Raw genomic sequence first — 12212 nt, forward strand, 5'->3', positions numbered from 1 at the left:
GTCATCTAATTATTTTTATTGAAGCCACTCAAGCAGGGTTATTTTCAATCCTTTTAGACAGAAAAATGTTAAGAAGCATGGCCAGTGCTGCTATCATCGATACTGGGAAATATCAATTTAGTTCTCTTCTCTATTTTAAACAATATTAATTTATTTAATTGGCTTATAAAGCCACTCATCTCACCTCACTTGTTGTGTGGGGTTCACAACACTAAAATATATATACAAATACCAAATTAATTAACCCAACTCATTCTTCCCTATCATATTTGTTAAAAGCACTCAAAAACTTTTGCTATCAGATCAAATGCTATCAGATATTTGCTTTCAAATATCTCCCCAACAATACCAAAATAAATGGCTATTATCACTTTTAGAATTCCAAAGGTTAGTGGAAGATATTGATTATCTGGCAGATGTTCTATGATTTACTTGGTAATTTCATTTTTAATTAAGTTTTAGGAACAGCTTAATTTTTTATTTAAAGACTTCGTAAAATTTATGGATATTCCCTATTTGACAAAGTTTGACGTGGTGTTAATGTGAATTATAAACTAACACAGATAATAAAATAGTATAGCAATCTTCAATTTAATAATCATTTGTTTAGCAATCATTCAAAGTTATAACATCACTAAAAATAACTTTTGATTTCACTTATGACTATCCCAGCATCACTATGGTCATGTGATCAAAATCTGGGTGCTTGGCAATCACCATATACTTACAATGTAATTGCCATTTGCAACCTTTCCTGCTGGCTTCTGACAAAAGTTAATAGGGGATGCTGGAGTTGCTTAACAACTGCAGTGATTGAACGGTGGCAAAACTGTTATAAAACGAGGTGTGATTCCCTTTAAAACCTCCTTTCTTAACAACGGAAATTCTGGTCCCAATTGTGGTCATAAATCAAGGAGTACCTATAAGATTTAGCTGTTGATCCAATAGTTGGAGGGAATAATACACAATCCCCAGATGCTGGAATAGAGTAAGACTGGAGTCCAAGGACTGTATGGGTTGATGGACTGGAGGTGGAAGGTGAGGCATCTGTTTCCTTGATTTAGTTTCATTACTATTGTGAATTGCCCAGACTTGTTTTTTTTTTTAAACAAGTGATGTAAATAAAGGTTAAAAAGGGCATAAATAATTTAATATTAGGATTTTCTGAACATCAACAGTTTCAAGTATTCATGAACAAATATCTCCTTTTTCACCATAATGCCTCCTCAGGAAAGACTGTTAGGGGAAATTTCTTTTTTTAACGAATAAAGGTAATTCTTGAATTACAAATGTAATAAGCCTGCCAATTACATTTGTAACCTGAGGATTTGTTTGACTGAATCACGTTAAATAAAGGTGATCACTCACTGGCTTCTGAATAAAAGACTTAGGTTTATCTGCCATATGGGTCAGCCTCTTATAGAGCTCTTTGAAAATTAAGTACGGTAAAGCTATGGGAAATCAATTGGGGAGAAGTAAGTGGAATCCGAGATGCTAGCAAAGCAGCAGCCTGTGGAGACCTGGCAGAATTGGGGGGGAGGGGGGCAAGAATAGGCAGTGAACATGTTGTTGCATTTCTACGGACAAATGACCACTGGTGCTGCAACATGCGTAACTTCAGGACAGAGTGGTATTTTTTTGAAAAGGGTCATAATTTTGAACGGTCGCTGATTGAACTGTTGTAATTGGAGTAATACCTGTATCATTCTTTTCTATACTCATGTTGATCTTGTTTAAAGACATGATTTCTTCCTAAATATTAGACTAAATGCATAGATTACAACTTGCATAGTTACAAAATGTATTAGTATTTTCCCTGTGCATCTTTAGATGATCAATCCAAGACTTATACCATCCTGCAAAGATCTAAATTATTTTAGAGAAATTCATTAGAAATCAATGGATAACTATTAAAGGATTTCCAGTGAATGCTGCAATTCATAAGAGATTAATATGAGAAACTTTGAATTACACCTGCAGATTATATAAAACAGATACTCATATGAGGCCAATCCAATTTTGTAACTTTCATAAAAAGAATTCAGGATGGCAGCTTCTCTATTGCAAATACCTAATTTATCTTCATTACACTGAAAAATATGAAGGAGGAAAAAATGAATATTGTTTAAGCACTTACCTCCAAAGAGTTCCAATTCCCTTAAGCCCTCAAGAATAAATTTTTCAGACATCCACCGCTGTAAAAGAAAAAAACCCAAAAGGTAATGTGACATAACTATCATATTTCTATAAGTAAAAGGGGAAAAACCCAGTATGATCCTTAAACATATAACAGTAGAGAAATGTTTAGAGATAACATAAATTATAATTTGTTTGGCTTTTTTTACAAGTCTGCTGGATAAAATGATCTTTATGGTATCTATTTACAAGACAAATTTGAAGTACTTTTATAAACTCTACACACTTTTTCTACATCATATTCCAATCATTTTATACAAATTTATATATGTTCTCTTTTAAATTACAACATATTGTAAATTTCAATCTTTTTAACCAGATATTTTTTAACTATTTCATCAGTATATTGTGTCTGAAGTTCTTAGCCTACTTTATTATTCAGCCTTTCATGTATTCATTTTCTGTTTAAAATTTCAATAAGTTTATATATTTTAGTAACTATTTTTCATTCTTTGGCCGTAGTTTACTTTAAAATTCTGCCTTCCACTACTCAATTCCAAATGTTTATTTATTCATTAATAACACCAACTATTTATTTATTAAATAAATTTATATGGCTGCTCAACTCATACATAATGTCTTTCAGTGAATTACAACATTAAAAAGTACAGGGCAAAAATCCTATATAATCCCATCTTTTTTCTGTCCCCCTCACCACCCCCACCCCCGTTGCAACAAATACAATGATATCAACTATTTATTTATTTTTAAAATGTCATATTATCTACCTTAAACCTTTCTCTTAATTGTGTAGATGGAAAATATTGAAAACTAAATCCTTCTGTAGTCAATTGCTTTCTTGATTTCATCTTATAGCCTCCATGTTCCTGTTATAACAACTTTAGATAAATTAGCCATTCTTTACATACTATTTCTTTTCTATAAAATGCTTTTTGTGTTGAGACCTATAAGGGCATTTTAAGGCATAGACACTTTATATCTGTTCCATAGCCTCAATATCACATTTCTATTATGATGACTCTTAAAATCTTAAAAAATATTAAAGCTTAACTTTATCATACTTTTGAAAACCATGCCATTCAAATCACAGATTGGGCTCTTCTAATTCCAAAATTATCCAGTTTCTCAGCTGAACCATCAATTGAACTTTTTCATCCAGACTAGCAGTCTGCAAATTTCAATTCCAAATCAGGAAGTCTCAATCCTTCTCATTTACTTGCATCTTGCAATGTTTTATATACATACATACATACATACACACATAAATACACACACACACACACACATATATATATACACATATATTTATTTATTTATTTATTGTTGTCTGTCTGTCTGTCTGTATCATAGAGATTGTCAATTTCCCTCATAGAGCAACTCTGCATTAAATATTTTTATCACAGAAATTCTCCTCAACAATTTGAATTGTAATTTCTCCTATCTTAACATGTCTTTCTTGATTTCATTCCATACTTTAAGATAATTATCCTGGTATAACTACAATTTATGTTATTTATGTTACTTATGCCATACTCATATCCAAGTATTTCATTTTTTTCCCAATCTTAAAATTAGTTCCTTCTATCAATTCCATTTGTTTTTCATTTTCATAGTCTTTGTTAACATCGTCTTGGCTGTTTTTAAAGCAACACCCCAAATTCTTAATTTTTCCTTTAATATTTCTATTCCTTTCAGAGGACTTTTCAAAATTAAATTTTGATTGCTCAAAATAATACAGTATGCTGAGTTAGCAGATCAAATCCTATCATTACCAGAACAGATTGAAATATATCTATAGAAGTATAAATAACTAGAATTACATTTTGTGATTGGGTGAATCCCCCTCCCCCCAAAAAAAGAAAAAGAAAAGAAGATACTTTCTTGTTAAATTTTGTTGAAAGTGATTGACACTCACCCTAATTCGTTCTGGTTTACTTACAAGGAAAGACATGGAATCCACAGGTGCCAATGCTACTCTTCAGGCATGAAATTGTTGAAGTGTCCTAATAGAAAGGGGAAAAAAGCAATGGAGGCATCTCAAAAAACTGAAAACAAGCATTTCTACCAAACTTCTCTGTTTTGATTCATTTAAGTTAATGAGTTAAGTTAATTAGTTGTATTAAGTGAACTGGATATTTTTTACTCTATAGTTATAACAAAAATTACCCAAATAGAATCAATTATGGAAAGACATCATTCTCTTGAATTGTACAGTTCATTTAATATATTGCAGATTTTTAAAAAAAATAATCCAGACATGGTGACTTTCATTATATTAGCATTATTTACATTATTGCCTATAATGGTAGAAGAGAGCCATACTTGCATTATTCCTAAGTCAACCTATTGAAAGGAAAGATGGAGTTAAAGTACAGTATATTCAAAAACATGACTTATAAATAATGGCTGAAGAGAGTTTAAGACTATGATGAAAATCTCATTATAGTTTAAGACATACTGGTCCCAGCTGTTGATCAATCACCATTATAGATTCATCACTACCAGAGCTGGATTTAACATAGGTCTGAATGGTATTTTTTCTTTTCTCAAATACTGCTCTCATACTCAGTGTAACATTAAATTCATATAATAATTTAAAATCAAACTTTCTTTCCAACAAACAGTATTTTTAATAAATCAATACCTAATAGCAGTATATCTACAATGGCCTTAATAAGAATCTACAACTTAGGCAACAGGAACTGCAGTGTTGCAAGTTTATGCTACTTTGTAGAGTGCAAAAGAATAAACAACCCAGTTTCTGAACATATATTTTATTATTGAACATTTTAGTAATATTTTTAGAATCCTATGAATAGCAATTATTAAGTCATTATTTCACTGGAAGTTTAAAAAAGGGATAACACAGATAATCAAAGATAATTTCAAGACATGAATGATTTTAAGGGCCATGATGGAGCAGTGGTTAGAATGCAGTACTGCAAGCTACTTTTGCTGCCTGCTGGTTGCCTGCAATTTGACATTTTGAATCTCACTGTCTCAAGGTTGACTCAACCTTCCATCCTTTAGAGGTCAGTAAAATGAGGACTCAAATGGTTGGGGGCAACATGCTGACTCTGTAAATTGCTTAGAGAAGGCTGTAAAGCAATGTGAAGTGGTATATATATATGCTGAGATACACAGAATAACGGATGTGGTTAAGCATATTGTGCAACACCCTTAGCACTGCTTTCAACTTGGACAGTGAAGAAACATGCAAAATAGCAATAGCACACACACACATGTATCTCAACATGTGAACACAACCTATCTGACGACTTTAAGGTTAAGTGAATTGTGCACTTTTAAAACTCGGTAACTAGGTTAAGTGTGTTGTGTGAACTGTGAGAAATTTTGTATCTAAAAATAAAGTGAGTTGGGTGTATGTATATGTGGATTTCCCCCTTTTTTCATTTCCACTACTGTTTGATTTTATGCTGTGCTTTTCCTAACTACCCCAAACACTTGTGCGCTTCACTTTGCTGTTACCAAGAGGCTTTGGATTGCTAGTGGGATTGGCACTCCAAGGGGCTGTGAATCATAGTAGGTTGTGTGTGGAAAATAGTCTCCTCAGGTATACATGTACACCCCAAACCAACAGAGAAGTAGGGGCAAGGAAAAGAGAACATCATCTTCACATGTTTCCCCGATCTCTCAATTGGGAAGGTTGCTGGGTGCCTGGATTTAGATGGGTGGATATCTGGTTTAGGTGGAATTGAAAAAGTGAAATGTACAGTATTTATATAAAAATGATGGACTAAGATATGGGATGAAACTAGTAATTTAATTTAATTTAGCAAAACAAAGGTACTTTCAATTGTAATAAAAGAAAAAAATAAAAATGCCTTAAAAGAACTATTTTCTTGAAAAGTTGTTGTTATTGAGTATATGGATATTTCTAAAAGTTTACATTGAAAGAGACTATTTTACTATCATTGTATATGTATGCATATTGTAATTTTATGTTTAATGTAAGAAAAGTTAAAAAAATGAATTACGCTGTTTTGATAATTTATGAATCCTACTAACCATGGGAGTAGAAGCCAGTTTGAAATTAAACCATCTTGAACCTCCTAATCAAACATTTGATGACCCTCACTCAGTCTACACCTAGCAAAAAAAATCTTTCCCCAAGAGAGATTTGCACACCCCATGTGGAATGAAGAACCTGCTTTCAGGCTGGTGGACATAATTGAAATTACAAAAATAAGTATGAAAAATGTCCTAATATATCAATATGGAACCAGAATGGACATTTAACCAGAGACCTGAATCTACTGGGTATAGTGGTACAGTGAGTGTTAATGGAACCCTGGTTCCCCACAATAATGCTACAATTGTCTTTTGATTCAATAGATTTCAAGGAAGAGTTCTCCAAGAAACAGGGGTTGGACTTGTTTAGCCTTCACTAACAAACTGCCTGCCTGGTGTTTTACCTCAGCAGCAATCCTCTTCCTGCTGATCACCACAAATGCCAAGACCAATCAACCAGAAATATAATTGATTGGATTTATACTAGGACTCATGGAACAGGGAGGTAGTGGGAAAAATTGGACATTCATTTGTGTACTTGTAATTATTGGAATGTTCTAATAGATACAATTATTATTAATGTATCATATATCCACAATGCATATGGGCAAAACAAGACCTTAAATGAACCTCCATCAAATGAAAGTCCAGGAAAAACTTGCGGACGACTGGGTGGGCACTTGTTGAGAAAATTGGCCTTGTACTGACTTTGTCAAATTATTTTTCTCCCAGAATAATTTCTTAGTCCATATAAATCATGACTGGATATCTTAATGTACTAAATCATTGATTTTCATCTAACAATGTTAATTAATGAACACTTCTTCCTAAAGATGTTTTAGAATAGAATAACAGAGTTGGAAGGGACCTTGGAGGTCTTCTAGTTCAATCCCCTGCTTAGGCAGGAACATTTCATACAAATGGTTGTCCAATTTCTTAAAGATTTCCAGTGTTGGAGCATTCAAACTGAAGGCAAGTTGTTCCACTAATTAATTCTTCTATCTCTCAGGAAATTTCTTCTTAGTTTTAGGTTGCTTCTCTCCTTGATTAGTTTCCATCCATTGCTTCTTTGTCCTGCCCTGATACTTTGGAGAATAGCTTGTCTCCCTCTTCTTTGTGGCAACCCTTGAGATATTGGAACAATACTATCATATCACCCCTAGTCCTTCTTTTCATTAAACTAGACATACCCAATTCCAGCAACTGTTCTTTGTATGTTTTAGCTTCCAGTCCCTAATCATCTGTTTTGCTCTTCTTGTAGTTCTTCTAGAGTTTCAACATCTTTTTTACATCATGGAGACCAAAACTGGATGCAGCATTCCAAGTGTGGCCTTACCAAGGCATTATAAAGTGGTATCAACGTGATCTTGATTCCATCCCTCTGTTAATGCAGCCTAGAACTGTGTTTGCTTTTTTGGCAGCTGCAGTACACTACTGGCTCATATTTAAGTGATTGTCCACTAGGACTCCAAGATCCCTCTCTCGAGGTATAGGTGGTACCTCACTACTACTGTACATTTTGTTTTTCTTACTAAATATAGAACCTTTTTTCACCATTGAATTTCATTGTTAGATAGTGCCCAACGTTCAAGTTGGTCAAGATCCTTCTGTATCTTAAGCCTATCTTTTGGAGTGTTGGCTGTTCCTGCCAGCTTGGTGTCATCTGCAAATTTGATGAGTTCCCCATCTATCCAAATTATTAATAAAGATGTCAAAGAATATTGGGCCTAAAGCAGAGCCTTGGGGTACCCCACCCTATACTTCCCTCCATACTGATGCAGTTCCATTGAGGATTACACGTTGAATGCAATTGGTCAGTCAGTTGCAAATTCATCTGGTGGTGATGCTGTCTAGCCCACATTTTTCTGTGTTAAAAAGTAGTAGCTTGTGATCTACTTTATCAAATGCCTTACTGAAGTCCAAGTAAATTATATCCACAGCCTTCCTCTGTACCGCCAATTTTGTCACTTTGTCAAATAATGCAATAAGATTTGTCTGGCATGATCCGCTTTTGATAAAGCTATGTAGGCTTTTGTTTCTGACTTTGTTTGCTTCTAGGTGTCTGCTGATTGCTTGATTTTCTTTTCCAGAACCTTTGAAGATATTGAGACCAGGCTGATAGGTCTGTAGTTTCCGGGATCCATTTCTTTTCCCTTTTTTAAAGATGGGAATTACATCAGCTTTTTCCAGCTTCTGGTAGTTCCCTGATGCTCCAGGATCTTTGAAAGACATAGTACAGTGGTTCTGAGATCACATCTGCAGTTCCTTCAGAACCTTGGGGTGTAATCCATTTGGTCCTGGTGATCTGAATTTGTCTAGGATGGACAGGTAATCACTTATCATTTTCTTGCCTATTTTAACTTGTGTTCCTAATCTGTTTTTTATGATGTGGTTTTTGATAAGTTGAACTGTTTTTTCCCTTTGTTTAAAGGGAAAACGAGTTAAATAGTTCTGCTTTCTCCTTGTTCTTTTCACCTTCTTGCCACTTTCTCCCACTAATGGACCAATTGTTTCCTTGACTCTTTTCTTAATTTTTAATATGTTGAAAGAAGCTTTTTTCTTGTTATTTTTTACTTTGATCGGAAGTCGTAGTTCATTTTGAACCTTAGCTTTCCTCACTTCATCTTTGCAGACTTGAGCTATTTCATGATATTCTGGCCTAGTTATGTGCCCCCCTTTCCACTTTTTATACTTGTCCTTTTTGTCTTTCACTTTATCAGAGTTCTTTATGCAGCTATACTGGTTTCTTTTGAGAGCTGTTATTTTTCTTTTGAGAGCTGTTATTTTTCTTTTTCATTGGTACTGTGCTAGACTGGACTTTTATAATCTCACTTTTCAAAATTTCCCAGGCTTCTTGAGTTATTTTCCCCTTGAGGATTCTTATTCATGGAATCCTTCCCAAGCTCTCTCAGAGTTTATTGAAATTAGCTCTCTCAAAATCCAAGTTTGACTGTTTTTTTGCTTGATCACTCCCCCCCCCCCCAGGTTCTTACTGAATGATGAAACTATATTCAACACCTTCTATCATTTAATCTCTGTTTATGAGAATTAAGTCTAATACGGCTGATCCCCTAACTTCCTTCTCTACTTTTTGGGAGACAAAGTTGTCTGCTAGAATTGTCAGGAACCTGTTTGCTCTTCCACTTGGTGCAGTTTGTCTCCCAGTTGATGTCAGAGTAGTTACCATTACTATTGTGATATACTTCCTACATACCTTAGTTAATTAACTGGAAAAAAGTTCATCTATTTCCTGTTTGGTTGGTTGATCTATAGATGGCGAACCTATGGCATGTATGTCAGAGGTGGCACACAGAGTACTCTCTGTGGGTACACACGCGGCCGCCAGCTGCTCTTCCAGGTTTTGTTGCACACATGTGCGCCAGCCAGCTGGTCTGGTGTACATGAGCACCAGCCAGCTGCTCTCTTCCAGGTTCCATCGCGAACATGCGAAAAGGTTAACCATCGCTTGTCTATAGTGTACACATATGGCAATGTCATCCTCTTCCCCTTTTATATTGACCCAAACACATTCAAATAGTTCTCATATTGTACTCTTATTTCTGTAGAGATACAGTTATTTCTTATATATAGTGCAACTCCACTTCCTCTTTTCTTTGGTCTGTTTCTTTTAAATAATTTAAATCCCTCTAGCTATGTGTTCTATTTGTGGGTTTCATCCCACAAATTTTCCATAATGGCAACAATACCATGTCTGCCTTCATTTACTTGAGTTTCTAATTTACCCTATTTTTTCCTCATACTCTGTGTGATGGTGTATAGTTCTTTTTGACTGACCTTGTGTTTACTTTCTACATGACCTGTGTTGTGCCTGACTTCCCCTACTTCCTTACCATCTGTTTGATTAGTGCATATGGTATGGCACTATTAAATGCTTGATTTTTCTTGACAGCAAGATTGATATTCTTACCTGCACAAACATTTTTGTTACATGTACTGATAACCTTATTTGTTTTAGATTGCTCGGGACGGAAATTTTCTATATCAATTAATTCTGTCCCCGTTTAAATGCTTCTCCAGAAAATCTGTGACTTTAATGTCAAATAACTCAGTCCTTTCTTTGATGAATGCAAACCATTTATTCTATACAGTTTTTCATTGGACCAGCTGCAGACATCATGAATCATATAACTAAAGCCTTCCCTTTTACACCATTCCTTTAGCCACACACTGAAGTCCGTTATACGCTGGCCTTTTCCTTTTTGTTTCTTATGTACTGGTAAAACCTCTGAAAAAGTAAGCCTACAGTCTAACATACTAAGTTCTTGCCCCAAGCTATGGAAATCATTCTGTACAGAGTACATCTTTTTTGAACATACAATAGTGTCAATATCACAATCTTTATTGGCATTCTTAATTATCTTAAAAATACGCCTCTTGTCTTTGCTGGCAGTAACAGCTGGCAGACATCTGACCTCTTTAAAAACTTCCATATTCTTTCCTAAATTTACATCTCTTACAATTGAATCATCAACTAGAATGTTGCTTCTCTTTTTGGATACCTTGCTCTTCTTGCATGACTGATGTGTAATACCTCACACTTTCCCCTATCCAAAACAAGTTCTTCATCTTGGACCACAATCTCCTGCTCATTTGAGGTATTGTCATCAACTTGACCTGCCACCTTAATATCCCTAGTAAGGTCAGCAAGGGTACTGTATCTATTATGAAGGGACACAATGAAAGCTGTGTTTGTGATTCACAGCTCTCACCCTGCCAGATCCCAAACTTATTCATACTGCCCTTCTCCTGAAGCATCTTTGTGGTAGAGGGGGCTTATAGTGGGGCAGCTCTATAGAAAAGAATGGCTGAGCTGGACACCTAATTGTCCAATTCTAGATAAACGATATACGTAGACTTATAATTTATTTACAAATAGGACAGTAATCAAATTTGAAAAGCGTACTGCATAAGACAGCTGCAATGTAAGTATTGCACTGAACTAAGCCAGACATTCTAAAATAAAATAGAATTACAATCACAGATGCACTTACCAAGAATGTACTGCTGTTGTTTTACATTTTTAGTTGCTTCCAGCTGCTTACCTTGCTCCACTGGACTTCTCAATCCCCTTGAACTCACAACTTCCCAGCAGCCTCTGGGAAATGCAAATGCAATCAGCAGCTCAGCTTCCAGATGCTTACCTTGCTCCACTGGACTTCCTCTTAGTCCTCCTGAACTCAAAACATCCCAGCAGTCTCTGGGAAATTCGAATGTAATGCAGATGCAACCAGCAGCTCAGCTTCCAAGTTCTTACCTTGGTCCACTGGACTTTGTTTCACTCCCCCTGAACTCACAGCTAGCAGCTCTCTTCCCAGTAGCCTCTGGGAAGTTCAAATGCAATGCAGATGCAACCAGCAGTTCCTTGTTTTCCTTATGATGTTACAAATAGACAAAAGGTATGATTATAAACTACACCCATTAATAGTGTATATATATATATACTCTCCATATATATATGTACAAGGAGATGATTGAGAAATTTTATATCCAAATATATTTTATTCTTTATAGATTTTCCATCTTCCCTTAAAATATTAACAGAATCCACAATTTGCATGAGAAGTCACTAGATAACTGACTGTTAAGCTGAAACAATGTTAATCAACTAAAATTAGCAAATATCCTCAAATAAATTACCCAGATCTAATCAACATATCAAAAGATAGTGTTAACTAAATTAGGTCTCCAAGAGGAACCGCATGTTTACAAGAATAAACATATCTACAACAGAGACACCTCAAGTCCTTAAATCAGTATGTGACACCCGGGACAAGCTTGCCCTATAAAAATCTGCTGCTGTACCCCATTTCTCTGCAGCCAGCCCCTAAATGCAAACTGTCTTGCTTTTAGGGATAAATATTTCTTCTTGTTGTCTGGATGTCATTTTTATTTATCCTTTTATTTATCCTGCAGCCCTAGCACTAGCTGGAACTCCAAATTATTCTTCTGGCAGAACTCAGTCATTACTTTTATTTTATCAATATGCCAAATATAATAACAAG

General features: G+C 35.0%; 1 protein-coding gene across 1 annotated transcript in view; it reads right to left on the bottom strand.

Annotated features, from left to right (window-relative positions):
• Positions 1-12212, bottom strand: part of STRADA (STE20 related adaptor alpha) — a 35907-nt gene that overhangs the window by 23106 nt on the left and 589 nt on the right. The window contains exons 2-4 of the mRNA XM_032235378.1: positions 11465-11580; positions 4073-4160; positions 2138-2195 (exon numbers count right to left, since the gene is read on the bottom strand). Coding sequence (XP_032091269.1) covers positions 2138-2195; positions 4073-4108 — 94 coding nt within the window. The 5' untranslated portion in view covers positions 4109-4160; positions 11465-11580. The remainder of the gene's footprint in view (positions 1-2137; positions 2196-4072; positions 4161-11464; positions 11581-12212) is intronic.

This window comes from Thamnophis elegans, chromosome Z (assembly GCF_009769535.1).
Source record: "Thamnophis elegans isolate rThaEle1 chromosome Z, rThaEle1.pri, whole genome shotgun sequence".
Classification (NCBI taxonomy): Eukaryota; Metazoa; Chordata; class Lepidosauria; order Squamata; family Colubridae; genus Thamnophis; species Thamnophis elegans.